Consider the following 23,124-nt stretch of genomic DNA (forward strand, 5'->3'; position numbering starts at 1 on the left):
ATAAAACTCTCAACATCTCCTACCCAGAGAAGTTATGTAAGCATAAATTTACACTTCTGTAAATTAGGGAAAAATTATGCACACTGGTCACTGTAATGTACTTCCTTACAACAAAGATGGTTTCTGTAGCCGATCATTACTGAAATTTAATTTGGTTATTTTTGTATGCACATTGAAATATCTTGGTGGAATGTTTATTAAGAAAGAGATTTTTGTTTTGACTGAGATTGCTACATACATTCTTCAAGAATCTTAAATTGACATTTTTATTTATAGAAATAAGATAATTTTTTGGAAAAAAATTTTAATTAACAGTGATTTTAAATGCTAAATAAGAACATTGCTGAAAGATACAGTTCACATCTTCAGAAACTAAACTTTAAAACAAATCTTTTAAAAATGTAATGAAAGAAAATGTCTGATTTTTAGATATGAAGGGAACATGTATGAGCAGTTTCATATTCTTAATGATTTAACATTTCAATCTTAACACTGTACTGCACACACACACACACGCACACACATACACACACACGTATAAAATTCTAGATTTTAGAATGTGCATTGTCTTTCACTTCTCCATTTTCTTCTAAATTAAATATACCTAAATTTTACATCTGCTGTCAGTCTTCTGACACTGAGTCTTTAACCTTTGTCAGAGGGACACGTTTATTTGCCCTCAGCTGTTTAAATGAGTAGTCAGATATCTCTAAGTGGTTGTCCTACTGTAAACAAATAAAAATCTATTGCTGTTAATGTCAAAGAAGTTACAGAAATATTCACTGAATTCTTGTGCACAACTTGGGAACAATTCATATATATATATATATTTGCAAATAATGAAATAGGAAACTTTCTGAGCAAATTTATTGATACCTAAAATATAAAGATTAATGGGGAAACACATATGAGTCACTAATTTCTCCTTTTTAAATATTTATTTTATTTGTATGAGTGTTATGCCTGCATGCGTGTAAGTGCATCTGTGTTGTGCAGTGCCCATGGAGGACAGAAGAAGGAGTCGGATCCCCTGGAACTGGAATTACAGATGGTTGTTAGCTACCATGTGGGTGCTGGGATTTGAACCCAGGTCTTCCGCAAGAACAACCAGTGCTCTTAATCCACTGAGCCATCTCTCCAGTCTCCTGATTTCTTCTTTAAATGATCATAAACACAAATCTTAGAACGTAAACTGAACTTTGAGTTTTTAGGAAAAGGGAAGGACAGCCAAGTGGTTTTGCATAATCAGAATCCTGACACCCACAATGGATCTGGACATTTTAAGGCAGGAGTTGAGAGGCATCATATGCAGGGAATATGTTTTGTCATTTATAGTCTAGCCAAGAGAAATGTCTGCCTGAGCATTAGACTTCTGACCATTTTGCTGCCATTCCTCTAAATGGTTTAAATAACCTTAACTTCCATCTTGGCTTTATAGCCTAGTTGCATTTTCTCAGTGGGGTCACTTTTGGTATTAAAATGTAAACTTGAGGTTTTTAAAGAACATATCATGAGGCATTTTAGACTTTAATAGAATTTTCACCTTTTATGCAAGCTATAAGTTTCTAAGACCTTAATTCCAGACAAATTCTTAGTGTGACCAGCAAGGCATCCATGGTGGCTACCATGTCATCTTAGAAACATTTTACAGGTCACTTGGTTTACTCATGGTAAAATTAAGTTTTTACACCTGTTAAGTCGAGAAAGCATTATTTCAAATTTCATTTATAAAGTTGGTTTAATATTTTGGATTTTTAACTTTTAAAAATATTTTCTTTATTAATTTTATTTTATGTGTATAACTGTATTTCCTGCACATATGTAAGTGCACCTGTGTCGTGCAGTGCCCATGGAGGTCAGCAGAAGGTGTCAGAGATCCTGGAACTGGAGTTACAGATGGTTGGTAGCCGTCATGTGGGTGCTGGGAACTGAATTCAGGACCTCTGCAAAAGCAACCAGTTCTCTTAACCACTGAGTCATCTCTCTAGCCTCAGATTTTTTAACTTTTAAAGTCAGTTTTACATGACATATTATTGTGATTCAAAAATAATCTTAGCTAAAGTTCCCTAGGTGCTTAACTGTGAGGCACAGGCCTAAGCTCTTTAATATGTTAACTCATTTAGTCTTCACAGCAAATTTGTAAGTTAGGTTGATACTGTTATCTACCTAATCTAATTCTTTTCTTTTTTGAAGACTTATTTTTATTTATGTGTATATGTGTGTGTGCGTGCACATATGCATAAGCACCCATGTGTGCTGGTACCTGGGGAAGGCCAGAAGAGGGCATGGAGCTAAGGTTGTGAGTGGTTTCAGGCTGCTCAATTTGCATGCTTGGAACTGAACTCAGGTCCTCTGTAAGAGCAGTATGTGCTCTTAACCACTGAACCATCTCTCCAGAACCAATCTAACCTAATTCTCATTTTCCAGATGAGACAGTTGAGTCAGAGAAGGGCTAAGGAAATTGCTCAGGGTTAGCAAGTAAAATACCAAAAGAAAAAATCACGAATAGAATTTATTAAAGTATAATGTTTAAGAAGCTGATTGCAGCTGCAGTGCTCCTGTGTAGTTGATTCTGCGTGAGATGGCATTCCCAGTTGCCTCAATACATCTTTCTATACTGTTAACAAGTAGCTACACAGCAGCATTACTTATGCCTGCCTGGCACTGCTGTTGGCAAAGTTTCCTCCCTCAAGGAGCTTACATTTCTATCTAACAAGGTGCTTAATTGTTCATAAGTTCCTAAAGTATCCTTCAAGGTTTTATAAATAGCTGCATTTAAAAAAACTCAAGCTTATTTTTAGAACAGTTGAAGATTTGTAGAAAAATTACAAAGACAGTACAATAAATTCCTATATACCCATACCCAGTCTTTTCCTGCTATTTGTATCTTGCAATATGGTACTTTGGTTGTTATTGTTAAACTAAAATCCATACTTCATTCAGTTTCCTTAGTTCTTATTAATGCCCTTTCCTGTTCTAGGATCTTATCCAAGATACCACATTGGAATAATTTGCAATGTCACTTTTGTCCCTTTTGGCTATGAGTTTTGATGACCTTGGCAGTTTGGGGAGCACTGGTCCACTGTTCTGTATCTACTCAGTTAGGATTTGTATGTTTTCCTTGTGAGTAGATTGAAGTTTTAGGTTTAGGGATGAATACCACAGAAATGAAGTACTATTTCTTCAGACTGGGTAGATAGTCAAGTGGGTAATCTGCTTGCTGCACAAGTGTGAGGACCCAAGTTTGAATTCCCAGAACTCATGTAAAGCCTGGTGTGGAAAGCATGTCTGTGGTCTCAGTGCTTCTAAGGTAGAAACAGGAGAATCCCCGGAAGCTTACAGGCCAGTTAGCCTGATGGTCACAACAATGAACACCAACAAGACCTGTCTCCAACAAGGTAGAATGGGAGGGCTGATACCCAAAGATGTCCTCTGACCTCTCCATGTACACTGAGCACACGTGCTTGCACAAATGTGCATGCACACCTATATACACACATACCTACACATCAAATACACACATAAAATAAAAAATAAAAAAAAAAGTATAAAGCCAGGTGTGGTGGCGCACGCCTTTAATCCCAGCACTTGGGAGGCAGAGGCAGGCGGATCTTTGTGTGTTCAAGGCCAGCCTGGTCTACATAGTGAGTTCCAGGACAGCTGGGGATACAGGGAGACCCTGTCTCAAAAAGACAAAAAATAAATAAATAAATAAAGTATTCCCTTCACATCATATCAAGAGTACCATCTATTAATTTCACTAACACTTGATTACTTGATAATGACTGCTTTTTTAACCCAAACAATTAAGAGGTAGAAAGTTCATGCTCTTAACCAAACAGTGTGCTGCCTACATGTGAGTACACAGTTCTCTATCACAGTTAAACTTGGATTAACATGTAGCTAATTTGCATTCTAAGTGGCTTCACTTTCTTTTCCCATGTAATTCCTTCATCTGGCTGGAGAATACCAAACCTGGCTAAGTTACAGGTTGTAATCTCTTGATCCAGCCACAACCTTTGTCCAGTTTTCTGACTTTTCTTACTGATTGCTTTAAACCCTGTGTTTCAACCCTGCATATCTTGGGCTCCTTTTTTGTCTCCCCCTTCCCCTTTTTAAAGATAATATGTTAATGTGTAGGCTCAGACTGGCCTTGAAATCATAATCCTTCTGCCTTAACCTCCTGAGTTCTGAGATTATAGGCATGTGCCACCATGCCCAGCTACAACTGGCCTTTTTAGCTCCAAGCTTTTAAAGAAAAAGCTTGATATTTACTGCTCACAGTTTATTGTACTTGTATCCCATTTGAAACTGGACACTGAGGTTCTAAGTTCTTAGAACCAGCTATATTCACCATGAAAATAATGCTAATATTGACATATAACCAAATAATCTTGTCATTTACTTTTAAGAAGGAGTATGTTAATAGGTCATAGTCTAAGATGATATGTCAAAAAATTGTGAAACACAGATGACAGGGACAAGTGGCCAAGGGCAGATAGATATAGCTCTACCTCATGAATTCATCCAGGAGGCCCATATTCTGTCCATATTTTTGTCTATCATGTAGGGAAATATCCTTTCTTTGTGTTCAAAGCTTCCTCAGTTCCCCTCTGTATTCTAGTCTATGGGAAAGAGCAAACAAAGAAAAGAGAATATTAAGCTCAGTCACTGACTACAGCTAGTTCAAAAGGAGGCTCTGAATACAGTCTAAGTAGCCCTGTGTCGAGCTAAAAGCCATTACTGTAGAAATAAAGAATAGATATGAGGTTATAACTAAAAGTGCAAGAAATAAAGAAAAACAAATCTTCACAACTCTTTGGGTCTAATTTTTAATTGATTTTCCCCATTATATATTTTTATTATTGAGCCATTAGAAAATAGAAGTAAGCAAAACTAGAAAAGTAAAAATCAGTAATTGCCAAGCTTACCCAAAATAGTAATTTAATTTAGTGAAATATCCTTCCAGTATATTTTATGTATGTGCATAGTAATAACATGTATTTTAAAAATAGAAGTGTTAATCTTATTGTACATATTTTTATAATCTATCCTAACATCAAATTTAAAATTAGAAATTTTTTAATTATAAAAGGTAAGTCTGGGGCTGGAGAGATGGCTCAGCGGTTAAGAGCACCAACTGCTCTTGCAGAGGACCCAGGTTCGATTCCCAGCACCCACATGGCGGCTATGAACCATCCTTAACTCCAGTTCCAGGGAAATCCAAAGCCCTCTTCTGACCTCCATGGCATTGCACGACATGGGTGCACTCACATGCATGCAGGCAATACACTCACACATAAAAATAATAAATAAAATATTTTTTAAAAGGTAAGTCTAAGTCAAACTGGCCGAAAACTAGAAATTTTGGTTCACACGAGTAAAATGAAAGTCCAAGGATAGAACCCAGTTTGAGACACAGCTGGATTCAGACTCTTCACACCTATAGTCTGTTTTTTCCCTGTCTAGAGTTTGCGGTGGCATTATCTCAGATAGACTGTCGGTGTGGTAGCCAAAAAGCCATTAGCAGCTGCAAGTTTACTTTTGGTCAACATAGAACCTCAATGGAAAAAAGAATTTTTTTTTCTTCTTAAAATGTCAACAAACATAATGAAATTGCCGTGAATTGCCCTTGTTTGGATCCACATGCAGACCAGAACCAGGCATTGCCAGGAGATGTGATAGGCTTGTTGACCAGCCCTCCATTGCTTGGTCACCTCTATCCACATCATGTGAACTGAGACAGGGAATGTGTGGTTTCACAAAAGGTAGGCATGGATTCTGGTACAAGAAGAAGGAATCTTGGAGAGACAATTTTTCTGCTAAAACAGCTTTCTATCTCTAAATATTTTCTTTCATTTATCATTTTATTTGTGTGTGTGGTGTATGTATGTGTCTCTGTGCACATGTGCATGCACTCTCATATACCCAGGGACCAGAGGTTCACACTGAGTGTCTTCCTCAGTTATTCTCCATCTTCATTTTTGTTTGGGGGTGGGGTTGTGGGTTTTTTGTTTGTTTGTCTTTTTGAGACAGGGTCTCTCTGTAGCCCCAACTGGCCTGGAACTCAATATGTAGACCAGGCTGGCCTAGATCTCACAGAGATCCACTTGCCTCTGTCTCCTGAGTGCTGGGATTTAAGGCCTGCACAACCATGCCTGGCTTCCATCTTAATTTTTAAGACGAGGTCTCACTGAACCTGAAGCTCATTGATTGGGTTTAGCTAACCAGTGAGCTCCAGGGATCTGCCTGTCTCAGCCTCCTCAGTGTAGGCTTACACAGGCACACTTTAAAGTGGGTGCTAGGGTTCCGAACACAGGTCCTCATGCTTGAGTGGCACTTTTCCCCCTGAGCCATCTCCTCAGCCCCATATTATATCTTTTAAATGGCCATAACATGCTTCCTGTGTATAACGCATGTTTTGTTTAGCCAATATTTAGATTATCATAGTATTTCCCCCTTAAAAACAACCTTTAATAAATCTTCCCTGTATCTCAGTCTCTCTATATATGCATAATTACTTTATTTTCTCTAGACAGAGACCTGGGGCTATGCATGTTTTAAGGTTCTTGATTTGTATCCTCAAAGTCATTTCACAATTATTGCTATTTTAATTCCCTCTATTATTGTGTGAGAGTGCTGGTTGGACCTTCCCCTTCACACTGGTTATTTAATGTGAATCTTAGAAACATTCTAACTATTGATCACAGATACTCTGGCTTTATTGTTATTGGGGGAAAAAAGTAAATTTCTGAATAAAATGTGTTTTTCTTGAGAAGGTAAGGAATAGAGATACTCTTTAATTGAGGTGTACAGGGGAGTAAACACTTGCTAAGAACATGCACTGCCACTGAGCTACCTTCCCAGTCCCTAAAGATGATTCTTTAGCTCTTTTCATTTCTCTTTATACAATTTCCATGTCCTGGCCTTAGAGGGGACCACTTCCTTAAAGGGAACAACCTACCTCCTCTTCCTCACTCATCTAAAACTTTCCAAATAAAAAAATGATCGCAAACACTTGTGATAAATCTTTTGGGCATAGTGGCACACCTGTAATTCCATCATTCAGGAAGTAGAAGCAGGAAGATCATCAGTTTGAGGTTAGCTTAAGCTACATAGCAAGACCATGTCTCAGGTAAAAGGAGAGGGGAAGGGGAAGATGGAGGGGAAGAACAGACCAAATATTCCAGTAGGTTCTAGTAGTTCATGTCAATATTTTATTCTGGGGCCAGAGAGAGGACTCAGCAGTTAAAGAGTGCTTGCTGTTCTTGCAGAGGACCTGAGCTGGGTTCCCAGCATCCACAAAGGGCAGCTCACAAACACCTATAACTCCAGTCCCAGGGAAATCCAAAGTCTCTGGCCTCTGCGGGCACCTGCACTCATGTACATGTACTCACAGACACACCCATATACATAACTAAAAATAAAATAAGGGGCTGGAGAGATAACTAAATGGAGTCCTCTCACAGAGGACTCTGGTTTGATTCCCAGCACCCTCGTGGGGACTAACAACTGTCTTTAACCCCAGTTCCAGGGGATCTGACGCCCTCTTGTGACCTCTGCAGACAATGCATGACACAGGTGCACTTAACATACAGGCAAAATACTCCTATACATACAATTGAAATAAATAAAATAAATTTAAAAAAATAAAATAAAGCTAAATATTTTATTCTAGGAGATTCAGTTTACATATGTTGGAAGTAAAAAGTCCATTATGTCAATCAGTTTTTGAACTGTAGGTTCATCACACACTGATCTTTGTTTGTTATACATCTACCTCTTAACCAGTGTGCACCACACCAGTGAGTGGTCTTCAGCCTGTTGTAAGTGTTGGAATCACCTCCAATCTAGTGAGTCCATCTCAGAGAGTAAGACCATGAATTCAAGAGATTGCAGGATAGCCTGATTTGTTTCAGAATCTGAACCAAAATTCCTCTAAGTTCCTGACAGGAAATGAGATGGTTTGGGGGCTAGAGAGATGGCTCAGTGGTTAAGAGCACTGGTTGCACTTACAGAGAACCTGGGTTCAATTCCCAGCACCCATATGGCAGCCAACAACCATCTGTACCTCCAGTTCCAGGGGATCTGATGTCCTCTTCTGACCTCTGTAGGCACTGTATGACATGGGTGTACTTAAGTACACACAGGCAAAACACTCATACACATATATTTTGGGGCTGGAGAGGTGGCTCAGCAGTTAAGAGCATTAACTGCTCTTGCAGAGGAGATCCCCAAAATCAGTTTAGAAATAGACTTTGAAGTCTCAAGAAAGTAATAAGAAACAAATTGAAACATTTCCTTTTATACAAAGTGTGTTGAGGGGCTGGAAAGATGGTTCAGCGGTTAAGAGCACTGGCTGTTCTTGCAGAGGACCCAGGATTAATTCCCAGCACCCACATGGCAGCTAACAACCATCTGTAACTCCAGTTCCAGGGGATCTGACGTCTTTTGACCTCTGTGGACATTGCACAACACAGATGTACTTACATACAGACAATACACTCATACACATTAAATTTTTTTAAAAAAGAAATGGTTTACCACTAATAAATTGGACTATGTCAACATCAAGGTCAGGCTATAATAATTTAGTGATGGTAATATTAGAAAACTTTGTTCTTTCAAAATTGAACATTGATTAGTGTTTCTGTCTGGATAATGACAGCTCATCACTCAAAAAGCATTCGGCTTACTCTTGGCTAGTCATTACTGATAATTTATGATGAAATATAAGAACTGTGATAGAAATAATCAGAAATATAAGAAGTACTTAATTTACTTTGCTTTTGAGAGAATTTGTGGCTTACAAAAATTAGGTATTGTGATTTTTCCCTCTTAAGTTGAAAATGTGTACATGCTCTCCTTCCTCAAAACCACACCTAAGTGTGAGAGATGCTGGGAAATTTAGTCTAGTTGCACTCTCAGGAGAAAAAAAAGTTTGTTAAACACACAGTGCTACAGCCACAAACAAACTGTACCTCTTGGCAAAGCACTTACTAATTTCCTTGACTTCAGATCTTTTTACTTTAGAAAATGAGACAAGCAAAGAATTCTTTTTCCTTTTTGTTAAGGTTATTTGTTATATTAAGAAAATTCTCTTGAGGTTGGAGAGTTGGCTCCACAGTTAAGAGTACTAGCTGTTCTTGCAGAAGACCCAGGTTTGGTTCCCAGCACCCACATGGTAGCTCATAACTGCCTGTAACTCCAATTTCAGGCAATCCATTGTCCTCATCTGGCCTCTAAGGGCACTCTATGCACATGATTCACATATATACATGGAGGCAAAATACTCATACACATAAAAATAAATCTTTTTAAATGATTTTTATACCAAAGCTTGATTCAACAAAGAATTCCACATATGATGAGAAATGAGAACTAAGAACATATTTGCTAGGCATTGATTACTTTATTTAAATGGTCCTGGAAAGCTAGGTGTGGTGGTCCATGCCAACACATGCTCTTCAAATTACAGTTTGGAAATTTCAGGTTACTTTTTAAGCACCTGGATTCAGGTCTTCAAATTACTTTAACCTGTTTTAACTTCTTTAATATGTTATTGGTTACCTGAACTTTTGAGACAATTATGTATAATACTGTTTTATGACAACATATAAATAAACTATGAAACATAACCTCTTTTTAAATAAAGAATGACTTTATATCTTAAAAACAAAATAGTAATCACATCATTAAATGTATTAGGCAGTATATCCATCAATATGACTATAGCTTGGCTCCTTTTCAGCAGAGATGTTGAGCTTACTAAAGAGATCTCAAAACAGCAAAACATATGCAGTACATTCACACATATATTATGTATAAGACGCACATGTCTGAGCCATTATTGATTTTAAAACACAAAGGTAGTTAAGTGCTGGGTATGGCTATGCATGCCTATAATCCCAGGACTTGGTAACTAAGGTAGAATGACTAGAAATTGAGTCCAGTATGGGCTACATAGTGAGACACTGTTGGGAAGGGAGACAATGAGTGATTATGCATTAATATTGATAGGTGGCATTGTTTCTTCTCTTACATTTGAAGGCTTTAAAAGGACTTAGTAAGAAAAACTTTTCAGTGTCATGGTGATATTTTAAAATGTGTGTTTTCTTTCTTTTTAGGACTTCCAATAGTAGTCAGACACTATCCTCCTGCCATACTATGGAGCCATGTTCATCGGATGAATTCTTTCAAGCCCTTAACCATGCAGAGCAAACGTTTAAAAAAATGGAAAACTACTTGAGACATAAACAGCTGTGTGATGTCATTTTGGTTGCTGGTGATCGTAGAATCCCAGCTCACAGGTAACCTTTCTAAGTTTCTACATGTGTGGAATATTCTGTTGATAATGTAGTTACATGTGGTGAGGTAATTTACTCCAGTTGACTGGTGGGCTTTAGAGAGGACTCTATCTCATAGAATGTCCATGAAGAAAACAGTCCATATGAAATTACTGAACATTAAATGTTCCTCGTTTTCTTTTGTAGAAACAAAAGAACAGCCTCAGCTCAGTCAGTACCATTTGGTATAAATTTCAGCTACTAGAAAGAGTTTTCATGCCATAATTCCCCTTATGCTTTAAATAATCTTAATGGAAATTAGAGTTTGTGGGTAGCTAGAAGAAAATAAGCTTGCAGAATGAGGTTCCTAAAATGTTGACAGTTTTTCAATTTTGTCATTGTGATGCTGTAGGTAGAGCCCAGGCCTGCATGCTAAATACACACTCTAACCACTTAGTTACACCCCTTCCCCTTACAGGTTTTAAAAAGTCCTATGTTCCTTATTGCATTAGTCAGAGTTCTCTAGAGGAACAGAACACACAGAATGAATATACATATTCAAAGAATTTATCAGCTTACTTTGAAATTCTAACAACAGCTGAATCACACCTGAGTTCCTCAGTCCTTGAGGCTGGGTGGGTAGCTCAGCAGCTGGAGGAGTCCCACGGTGGCTGTTCTACACTGGAGGGGCAGAGACCTCAGTAGTTGCTCAGTCCAGAGACCTGGGTGTCTCAGCAGACCCAACCTAGCATTGAAAACCTGGTGGGTTCCTGATAAGCCACCAGTCCATAACTAGTGTTAGAAGCCTGGAAATGCTGGTTCTGATGTCAGTGAAGGAATCACCAGCAACAGGATCAATCAACTCAGCGAGAGGGAAGGCCAAACAAGCAAAAGGCAAATAATCTTCCTTCTATCATGCCCCTTTTATCTGGGTTGCTACCAGAAGGTGCCATCCACATTTGGGGTAGGTCTTCAGTTAAGGCAATAAAGCAAATTCCTCAATTGAGGTTCCTTCTTTCCAGGTGACACTGGTTTGTCAAATTGACAAACACTAACCAGCACACTTACTTTTGTTTGCTAATCTTTATGATGTGTGAAAAGTAGTATGGGGGCAGAGGGATCATTTAACACAAATGATGTATTATTTCTTAAAGTAAGAAAAAGAAAACATTATTTAACAAAGAATAATTCATTTTCTTCTGATAATTATATTTGTCCAGTTATTGTTAATCAGCATTGTGATTCCCAAAGGCTTTTTCCTTTTGCCTGTCAACATTGACTGTCTAAACCCTTTGTAAAACCTTCCAACGTGGAAATAAAATTAGTAGAAGGAATGGGCTTAGTTTTATGGTTAACAATTAGCATACATGTATTGACATACTCCTATATACACTGTGAGGAAAAGGTCCATCTTGTGAAAATACATTTATTTTTCAAAAGTTTAACCTGAATTTCCTAGCAGCATCTCAGTCTGTAGTTGCTCTAAACTCATTATTCTAGCTGCCAGCTGGTGTGACACCACCATCTCACATAGCTTCTTCATACAGGAGGCTCTCTGCCTCCACCTCCTCCTGCATTGTGTTTAACACAGCTACTTGAGTAATCCTTTAAAGTGCAGCATAACTCCAGTTACATCTCTGATATGACCTTTCAATGACTCCTCACGTCCCTGAGTGTGAATGCCAAAATGCACTTGGTGACCTGTGTGACCCAACTTGCCATTAGCTCTCTCATATTTGGTCCCACTACTGTTCTCGCCAAGAGCCAGGCAGACCCCTTGGTTTCCTGTACACTTAGGTGTGCTTCCTCTGTCTTTGGACTTAGGCACTGGCTGTTGCTTCTGCTCAGATGCTATTCTTAGATACCTACATGACTAAATCCATCATACCTACATGACTAAATCTGTCCCTTCCTCCAATAATGATAATCTTAAGTAACAGGTCTACCCAAGCAAGTTCATTTATCTTTGTCCTATTGTTTTTCCTTGTAACACTTACCACCTTTTAATTAACTGCCATTTTCTTGTATTCATTACATATCCCCCTTCTAAAATTTAAAATTCTGTAAAGAAGGGTTCTTGTCTGTTTTGTGCACTGAAGTGTCTTGAATTTCTAGAACAGTGCTTATTACTTGTTAGATGTTCAATGAATGAATGGATGAAGAGACAAATCTTTGAAGAAGGAACCTGAATGGTAAAAAAAAAATATTTGAAAAATTGTTCAACCACACTTACAGTCTGGTGAATAAAAACAAAAACAATAAGATAATCATTTAACATTTCATAGGTAGCCCAAAATTTTAACATCTGGCAATACTGGTTGGAGGTTTAAATTCTAACAGTCCTTTGGAGAAAAATTCAGCAAACTTTGTGACTCAGCTTTGCCACTCTGAGATGAGAACAGACACAAAGGGAGCTCTGTCCATTGTTTGTATTGTTAATTTTTATTTCTTAGAAAAATGAATAAAAGTTGGATGTGATGGCACACACCTTTAATCTTAGCACTGGGGAGGCGGAGGCAGCCCGTTCTCTGTGAGATTGAGGCCAGCCTGGTCTACATAGTGAGTTCCAGGCCAGCTAGGGCTAAAAACAAAAAAAGAACAAAGAAAATTTATATAAGTGTACTAGCACAGAAATATCCTCCAGACATATAACCATGTGAAAAATACATGTTTCATAAAGTATTCATATTACTTTATATTTGACTCAAAAATCTGGCAGAGATTTAGTTAGTGTAATGTAACAAAACAGTTTTTCAGTACTCTAACATAAATATAATTTTGTTATAATATACTATGATAATAAAAATGCTTAAAAAGTTAAAAATACTATAAAATTACTCCACACCCAGTATATGGGCAGCACAAATTGGACTTGGTAGGTTATTTAAAAAAGAAACAAGTTGGAGGTTAAGGAGGTGGGGTAGATCTGGAAGGAGTTAGGGGGAGGAGCAGGGGTGAATATAACCAAAACACATTGTATAAAATTCTCAAAAATTAATTAAAATATTTTTTAAATTATTACAGAAGTTGCTAGGCCATTTTCAAGAACCTCCTATATATTCACGACTTCTGCCCCAAATGGTAAAGAGAAAATACCATTTTTCTTTTTTCTATCGTCAACTTAATACTAAAAAGGCATATAACTTTTAAAGAAGCTGTCATAAAGTGGTATTTGCATAGTGAATAGGTAAATCACTTACCTCAGCAGAAAGTTTTCAGTAATGGTAATTTATTATTCAAAGGAAGGAAGTAGAGCATAAAACAGTTTGTCAGACTTAGAGTACATTTCCCAATACCATGTACTTTCCGTGAGCACCAAATAAAAAAGAAGAGAATGCATTCATTAGTGAACATCAACTTTAATGTGGTCATTGATTTTTGTTTCTAATGTATTCTCAGATTGGTGCTCTCCTCTGTCTCAGATTATTTTGCTGCTATGTTTACTAATGATGTCAGAGAGGCAAGACAAGAAGAAATAAAAATGGAAGGCGTTGAACCAAGTTCACTGTGGTCCTTAATTCAGTATGCATATACAGGTAAGAAGTCAGGAAATGTAAATTAAAAGTGTTGAGATTTATTTAGTATAATTAGATTTCAGGTTTCTTTTCTTTTACTTTCCCCTTTCTTTTCATTTTTGTTTTGTTTTGTTTTGTTTTGTTTTGTTCTTTTTTAGGCAAGGTCCTATATCTCAGGCTGGCATCCAACTCACTGTGTAGCCAAGGCTGGCCTTGAACTCCTGATCCTTGTGGCTCCCCCAGATTTCAGATTTCTCTTTTCAAAAAGCATGCTGTAGTTCAGTTAGCTCTACTGTTGTGGGCACCTCCCCTGAAGATACCTGGTATGGGTTAAAATCTTCATATTGAAACCTTTAAAATGATTATCACAATGAAGTTTTTGAGCAGTATTTTTAAATAGTAATATAAAATTTACATAAGTTGGGGTTGGAGAGGGCTTAGTGGGTAAAAGCACTTTCTGTGTAAGCATGAGGACCTAAGTTAGTTCCTCAGCACCCACTTAAAACTTGGTTGTGGCTGCTCATCCTGGTGACCCCAGTGCTACAGGGACAAGATAGAAGGATCACTGGGACTTACTGGCAACCAGACTAGATAAAGACTCTGAACTCTAGGTTCACTGAGAGCCCTGTCTCAAGGAAATAAGGCAGAAGAGTGATAGAGGACACCTGATGTCCTTCTCTGGCCTCTGTGCACACACATGCACATTACACATATAACACACACAGAGATACATACATACCACACACATACACGTCACACACATACAGCATACACATACCACATGCATAATATACACACAGATACATGCACACCATTCACATCACACACATACAAATTACATGAGTTATGCTATACAGTCAGTTTTTTTATTTGGAATTTTTGAGACAGGGCCTCTCTATAGCCCCAGCTGGCCTGTATGTAGACCAGGCTGACCTTGAACTCACAGAGATTCACCTGCCTCTTGTCTCCTGAGTACTGGGATTAAAGATGTGTACCACCATGCCCGGTGTGATATAGTCAAATTTTTACATTGAAAATTTGAGAGTTATATATAGTAGATATTAATTACTTATTAATGCATCATTTTAAAATTCTGAAAATAAGCCATTAGTTTTTAAAGCAGAGGTCACAAGAAGATTAAAAAATTCACATTTAATACTTGCTTTTTGAAATGTATTAAGCTTTCTAGGTTGGTAATATGTGCAATGAGTTCTCATTTAAACGTATTACTATTAACACCAGTTATTTTATAAAAACAAGGTCCGTGGAGTTCCCCAATTAATGGAATTTCTTTTTATTATTAAGGCCGGCTTGAACTGAAGGAAGATAATATTGAGTGCCTGCTGTCCACAGCCTGTCTTCTCCAGCTTTCACAGGTCGTGGAAGCATGCTGTAAGTTTTTAATGAAGCAGCTTCACCCATCCAACTGTCTTGGAATCCGCTCTTTTGCTGATGCTCAAGGTTGTACAGATTTGCATAAAGTGGCTCATAATTACACCATGGTATGTATTTTTTGAAAAGTGGAAAGGCATATCCTTCTTGCTTCGTTTCTTATCATTGAAAGCTTGTCTTTTCTGTTTTCCATTTCTGTTTTCCCATGGCTTTGCCACAAGTTTTGAAGTTCAAGTTCGTGACTTAGCATCAAATGATGCTAAGGCAAAAACACCAAGTGTCAGAATCCTAACATGCTAGGCTTATTCCATTCAAGATTTTTCAGTCTGTTGCTGCTGCTGCTGCTGCTGCTGCTGCTGCATGTGTGTGTGTATATGTGTGTGTGTGTGTGTGTGTGTGTGTGTGTGTGTGTGTGTGTATTTCATGCAGAACATCCCAAACAGTATTATTCATCTTTATACCCGCATCCCAAATGGCACCTTCACATAGCCTCACCGCTCCCCAACTGGAGCCCATATACTCGGTCACTGTTCACTGTGTTGTCAGTGCCCCCAGCCACTCCCCAGTGCAAGTCCAGCCACCAAGTCTAGTCAGCCTATCCAGAGTCCTTTGTTTTAGGAAGATGAGCTCTTCCTCATCTAGCAGCAATCAGTTGCCAACATTCTTTAGATAAGATTGGGGTCTGCAGTTCATTTTCCCAGTTCTATGCTGGGTTACTGTCTGGGAATCTCTTGGGCTACCCTGGCCAACAGCTCAAAGGAAGGTATCTCCTGTCTGGCATTGTTTCTTCTTATGTACCCTTTAGCTATGCACATCTACTCTTAAAGAAATATACTGATCATTTAATCTTTGGTTATACTTTCCTTTTGGGTGTTTAAGACCATACAGTTGGCCCAAATAAACCAATTTGTTTTTACTCTTAAGGTCATTTGAGGATCTGTTCCTCAGGGGCCACATGGGCCTGGGAGAAGCCCCTGGCTCCTTTCTTTTACCAGTTCCACCTATGTGAAGATAAGTCAGAGGTCCTGCTCAACCGTGGCTAGCTTCACTTGGAAGCATGGAGAAAGTCTGCTGCTTTTTTGAAGCAGGGTTTCCCAAAACATTTTACCCTGTAGCACAGAAAAATTTCAGCTCCATCAACATATTCACTGATGAAAATTGGTGGTAGTGGTTGTAGTTTGTTGGTACAGTACAAGACAAATGATCAGAGGACGAATGAGAGACTTTATTTGAGGTGAATTTGATTATGTGCAAGAAGTGTTTGTCACCATGTAGAACAACATTCTTATTAACCATAATGAATGATGTATTCAAAATAAATCATAAAGGAGGTTCTGATTCAGTAGCCTGGAGAATAATGAGATATGGATTGATCTAGAATAGCAAGAAAACAGGAGCATATTGGATCTTACTAGGACCAGCCTTCCCAGTTTCAGCGGTAGAGAGTGCAGGGAAGGGAGGACATACAGGCTTTTCAGGAGTCGACTCTCTTGCCACACTATTGGGCAAGCAAGAATGAAAAAGTGTTGCCTTAAATGCTTCAACTGGAGCCACCGAGTTTCTAAGAAGAGAAAGAGCCTGAACATTCTGTACATCTATGCAGTTACTCAAATAAGTAATTTTTTTTTTGCAGTTACTCAAATAAGTAATTTTTTTTTTTTTGCTTTTTGTTTTGTTTTGGTTTTGTTTTGTTTTTTTTTCAAGACAGGTTCTCCTTGTAGCCCCAGCTGACTTGGAACCCACTATGTAGAACAGGCTGGCCTTTATCTCACAGAGATCTGCCTGTTTCTGCCTCCTGAGTGCTGGGATTAAAGGTACACACCATCCCACCCGGCTCAAATAAAGTGATTTAAGATTTAGGAAATGTTATTTTTGTCTACCTCCTCCTCCATCTTCCATGCATCTTTGAATTAATTTGCTTGGGAAGAGATTCTCAGTGCTTAAGCAAACAGAAATTTGAAAAGCTCTAAAGATACCTACAAACAGAAGCATTCACATAATGCCAGACTTTTACCTTGTAATCACTTCTGAGGACTGAGTCCCATTTGTGATTATCATGGGGCCTCCAGTTAAAAAACAAGAGATCGTGCAACTGTCCAGCAACACACAGAATTAACATGCTATTAGATAAATGTTTTTAAATTAAGTACTTGAATTCTCCCTGCCCCCATCCCCAGTCTTTATACTTCTTCATAGATTTTTCATTTCTTCTTTATTATTTTTATTTTATGTGTATGAGTGTATTGCCTGCATGTAAGTGCACTCATGTCACACAGTGCCCATGGAGGTCAGAAGAGGGTGTCAGATCCCCTGAAGCTGGAGTTAGGATGGTGGTTAGCCATGCGGGTGCTAGAATTCAAACCCAGGTCCTCTGCAAGAGTAGCCAGTGCTCCTAAACACTGAGCCATCTCTCTAGCCCCAGATTTTTCAATTCTTAGTTTAAAAATATTTTATTTTTATTTTAATGTGTATGAGTGTATTGCTGTATGTATGTAAGTGCACTGTGTCATGAAGTGCCCATGGAGTCAGGAGAAGGTGTCAAATCCCCTGAAACTGGAGTCATAGACAGTTGTTAGCTGCCATGTGGGTACTGGGAACCAGACCCGGGTCCTCTGCAGGAGTAGCCAGTTTATTTTAACCTTATTGCTACAGTTTCAAACACCCTCTGGAATGACATAAATATAAATAACTAAAATAGAGCTGGGTTGTTTTCTCTCTAATAAGTTTATAACTTAAAGACTCATTCCTATGAGGGAATTTTAGGCATGTGAAAACATTTGTATGCATTTAGGTCATTCCTGTTGTTTACCGTAGAGGCATAATTGCTGCTTTAAGGCTTAGATGTTTTAAAAGCTATTTTCATAGCCAATTAGTTGTGGTAGATTTTTTTATGTCAAGGTCATTACTTGACATTACTTAGTTTCAATAGAGACATGAAATGGAATTCTAATAACAATAGGTAATTTAGAAGCAGATTGTCTGATGTGAATGTTGCTATGGGAACTGAATAAAAATGTATAGCAAAATTCAATCTTCAGTTTAAATAAATCCCTCAGTAATTCATTTACTTAAAAACTATCCTGAAGGGGAAAGGGGCAGTTGTAGGAAGTGTCTGGAAGCGTGACTTCTGCTTGTATCATAAAATGGTTTTAAAATATGAGATAAGCGCAGTGCTCTGCCAGTGAGTCCCACCAGTGAACAGTGCTGTGCTGGCAAGTTCAGCAGTCCTGTACAAGCACTAACAGGCCCAGACAAGAGTCCCTTCTCAGGATGCTTGAGTCTTGAAACTTCTGCTCTAATTCTCACCTCTGAACATGACCTGGAGCAATTCATTTAACCTCTGCAAGAGTGTAGACTGGCTTACCGTCACACCTACTGAATGTCATTATACTTTTACTAAACAAACATGAACATTTAATTTTAAATTTTAAAGTTTTATAAGACTTATAAAATCATTGAATTCTGCTAAAATAGCTGCTTTAAAGCCAAATTAATGCTTTTGAAAAGAACTTTGTGTTTAAACTTGGGTTCAATAGTATTGTATAATTTAGTGAAAAACTCAGCTTTCACAATATAAATTATATATTAGCAGTTCATCAAGTGACTATAGGTAGCCTCTTCTTACTGATGAAATGCAATTCATATCATTTGAAAGTATAGCAATAGTCATGTTGGTATTGTACAAGCGTGTTGAGATAAGGGTCTCATTACACATGCTATGCAGGCCTCAAATTCACAGTCCTCCTGCCTCAGCCTCATGAGTGCTGGAGTTATACAGTTGTGTGCCACCATGCCTGGCTACACTATCTTTTTAAATGACCAGACATGTCTATTTTGATTTCTTGAGACTTTTATGTAGCATTATATAGCAAGTATCTTTACATATAATTATATGATCTTTGTCTTTCAAATTCCTATTGCCTGTTAATAATTCATTCAGTTACAGCTCATATAGTTGGACATTTTGGCTATTTTACTATTATAAAAGAAGCATTGGTTGGGTATTTGACTTTGTTTTTAACTGTGTGAAATGTTTAATAAGGATTAAGTGACAAGTGGAATAAGTGACTGAGAGTTCTAACTTTTTTTTTTACAGTGCTGGGGATTGAACCCAGGGTCTCACCCATGCTAGACAAACACTTTACTACTAAGCTATAACTTGAGTCCAGTTTTAATATTACTTTGTAGCTCTTCCTGTGTGTTACCAAATCGTTTTATAATGTCAGTGTGCAGTTGAGTAGAATAGTTTGCTTGGAGTCATTCCAGCACTGAAATTTTATTGAAATATATTCCTGAAAATGATAATCAATCATTTAAAGTAGATTCATCTGGGTATCTTTAACAAATCATGATAAATTGGAGCAATTGAATTTAGTTAATTATTCATGAATGGTTTTCCTCTTAAGACTTTCTGCTGAAAGGAATGTCAGCCCAAGATATATTTTAGATCAGTATCTCACTTGGGTTACTGAGGCTAAATAGAAATATGGTTCTCATTTTATTATGGAAGATGGTTGTTGGTAGACCTTATCTCTAGCTCTGATTTATTTTTTAATTTATTTTGTTTATTTATTTATTTATTTATTTATTTATTTATTTATTTATTTATTGATTGATTGGTCTTTTTGAGACAGGGTCTCCTTGTAGCCCCAGCTGTGTTGCAACTCACTATGTAGACCAGGCTGGCCTCTGCCTCCCGAGTGCTGGTATTAAAGGTGTGCACCACCACGCCTGGCTTCTAGCTCTAATTTAAACATCCATAGCTACTTTACTAAAACCCTGTGTGCTGAGATGGACACTACATTGTAAGGAAAATATTAAGGGATCATACATCTAGCATTTGCATTTATATCCATGATGTAAACTATATATTAAGACTTAAACTTGCTGGGCATGGTGGCACATACCTTTAATTCCAGCACTAGGGAGGCAGAAGTAGTTGGATCTTTGTGAGATCAAGACTAGCCTAATCTACATAGCCTGCTAGGGCTACAGGGAGACCCTGTCTCAAAACAAACAAACAAGACTTACAAACTTCAAAGCAGGGAGTAAGATTTCTTCCTCTCAGGCTGGAGAGATAGCACAGCAGTTAACAGCACATACTGCTTTTACAGAGGATGCATGCTTGGTTCCCAGCACTCATATCCAGACTGCTTACAGTCACCTATAACTCCAGTTCCAGGGAATCTGATGCTTTCTTTTGGCCTATGGGCATGCACACTTATATGCGCATAGCCACATAGCCACACACACACACACACACACACACACAACTTTAAAGTAAAATTTAAAAAATATTTTATTTATTACTTTTATGTGTATGCATGTATTGCCTGCATGTATGTCAGTGCACCTGTGTCGTGAAATGCCACAGAGGTTAGAAGAGGGCTTCGGATTCCCCTGGAACTGGAGTTAAGGACCACCATGTGGCCACCATGTGGGTGCTGGGAATTGAACCCGGGTCCTCTGCAAGAGCAGTCAGTGCTCTTAACTGCTGAGCCATCTTTACAGCACCCAGTAAATTTTTTTTTTAAAAAAGATTTCCTTCTCTGCATATTATTAGCATGATAACCTTGAAAAGGGTATTTCTAGCATCCCATTTCAAATTACAGAAGGCTTGATTCTAACATACAGCCAGGGCTGGGTAATGTGCAGCCTAATGTCCTAGTCCTAAGTTAACAATTTTGCTTTAGTTCTTTTTGTGATGGTCAAAATAACTATGCATAAATCAGATCAGAAGAGATTCAAGTTTTCTACATAGATCTAAAATCCTGAACAGTCTTAGAAAAAAAATTTTTTAATTATTTATTGAATAACCACATAATTAGAAGAAGCATTTCATTACAGCAGCATTGACATATTCAATAACACAACAGCATTGACATATTCAATAACAAGTTCCAGAGATGCATCTCTTTCAGAATTGGCTGTAAATATTTTGATTTACAGTTGAATTAATACAGTTATACAATATGATACTCAGTATAAACCCTGTAAGACATAAAATTGAATAAGGTTTTAACCTTTAAAAAAGACCTCCATTTCATTTTGAAATATACTGTTTCATACAGAAAGACTCATTTTTAATGCTACTAACACTTAGATGTTTTCATATGCATCTCTAATCTATATGTATGTGATTATTACTAGTCACAGTCGGTCACTTTCTGAGATCCACCTGAGCATGGATATAAAATCGTTGGGTAGATTTCAATGGTAATGTGTTTCACCTCTACTAACTAACATGAAGCAAATTTTTTATCCTTCTTCCTCAAATATAACTCATTTTTTAATATGATGATTATTGATTTTTTTGTGTGTATTTCATATAGGACATCCCAAACAGTCTTATTCATCTATATCCACACATCCCAAGTGACACCCTCCCATGCCCGCCCCCCAGTGGAGCTCATGTACTCTGTCATCCCTGTTACTGTCCACTGTGTTATCAGTGCCCCCATCCGTTCCCCAGTGCTTGTCCGTCTGCTGAGTCTAGTCAGCCTATCTAGAGTTCCTTGTTTTAGGAAGATCAGCTCTTCCTCATCTAGCAGCAAACTGTTGCCAATATTCCTTTAGATAAGATTGGGATCTGCTGTTCATTATCCCAGTTCTCTGCTGGGTTACTGTCTGGGAGTCTTTTGGGCCACCCTGGCCAACAACTCGAAGGAAAGTGTCTCCTGTCTGGCATTGTTTCTTGTTATATAGCCTTTAGCTATACACATGGACTCTTAAAGAATTATATTGATCCCTTGAATCTTTGGTTATACTTTCCTTTTGGGTGTTTAAGACCATGCAGTTGGCCCAGATAAAAAAATTTATTTTCACTCTTAAGGTCGTTTGAGGATCTGTTCCTCAGGGGTCACATGGACTTAGGAGAAGGCCCTGGCTCCTTTCCTTTACCAGTTCCATCTATATGAAGATAAGTCAAAGGTCTTACTCGACCATGGATGGCTTCACTTGGAAGCATGGAGGAAATATTTTCTCTGTGTTGACCTTCCTCTTTGTAGACTGGACACTGGGTCAAGTCCATCTGGTAGGGTCACTACAGCCTCTATGATCAAGAGGACCAGTGACTCATCACAGTTACAGGACATTTTGGGAAACGCACCATAGTCCCCTGGAATTTAGTCAACCTTGTAGGGCAAGGAGCAAAAACTGTCCTTTAAGTCCCTCTGACCAAATTAGTTTAGGCCTCAAAGTATGGCTGTTAAATATCTAAGAAGGTTAGTTCCACCAGTCTGGTATTTTAATTACCATGTGTTATGTAGATGAAGCTTTGGAAAAGACCAAAGGTTCTCAGATAAACATTGACTAGACATATATTATGTTCCTTGAGCTTGTTGTATGTATAATTTGTCAGTAGGTTGTTGGATTAATATGGTTCCCTCTGGTTTCTTTAAAACTAGCTAGGCATAGGCTGGGCATGGTGGTACATGCCTTTAATCCCAGCACTCAGGAGCAGAGGCAGGTGGTTCTCTGTGAGTTCAAAGCCAGCCTGGTCCACATAGTGAGATCCAGGACAGCTGGGGCTACAGGGAGACCCATGGTTTTCCATTTAAAGTGCGCCCATTTTTCCTATTTATCCCTTAATAATACCTTTCTCCTATGGTCCTACCTCTCTTGAGCTCCTTCTTTCCCTTTAACCCAAGGTTCCCTGTATAACCCTCTGTCCCCCCTCCCCTTAAAATAACCCCATTTTTATCCACATCTCCCTTATTAACACCTGTTTCCTACTGTTCTCTTTCAGATTCTTTCTTTTCCTTTACCTCCCTGGTTCCTTTTCATTATCCTGGTTCCCATAGTATGTCTGGATACATACCCACTTATAAGGATTTGGTGTTATAATCCACATATGAGGGAGAACATATGTCCATTCTTTTTCTGAGATTGTGTTAACTCACTTAGTATAACAGTTTCTAGTTCCATCCATT

General features: G+C 38.1%; 1 protein-coding gene across 4 annotated transcripts in view; it reads left to right on the forward strand.

The window, feature by feature from the left end:
- Window positions 1–23,124, forward strand: part of Klhl5 (kelch like family member 5) — an 82,051-nt gene that overhangs the window by 16,494 nt on the left and 42,433 nt on the right. For all 4 annotated transcript variants that reach the window (XM_017798194.2, XM_029563574.1, XM_008833226.3 and 1 more), the window contains 3 exons: window positions 10,128–10,310; window positions 13,686–13,822; window positions 15,107–15,303. In XM_017798194.2, coding sequence (XP_017653683.1) covers window positions 10,128–10,310; window positions 13,686–13,822; window positions 15,107–15,303 — 517 coding nt within the window. The remainder of the gene's footprint in view (window positions 1–10,127; window positions 10,311–13,685; window positions 13,823–15,106; window positions 15,304–23,124) is intronic.

The sequence above is a fragment of the Nannospalax galili genome, unplaced genomic scaffold (assembly GCF_000622305.1).
Source record: "Nannospalax galili isolate Female #2095 unplaced genomic scaffold, S.galili_v1.0 scaffold236, whole genome shotgun sequence".
NCBI classification, from domain to species: Eukaryota; Metazoa; Chordata; class Mammalia; order Rodentia; family Spalacidae; genus Nannospalax; species Nannospalax galili.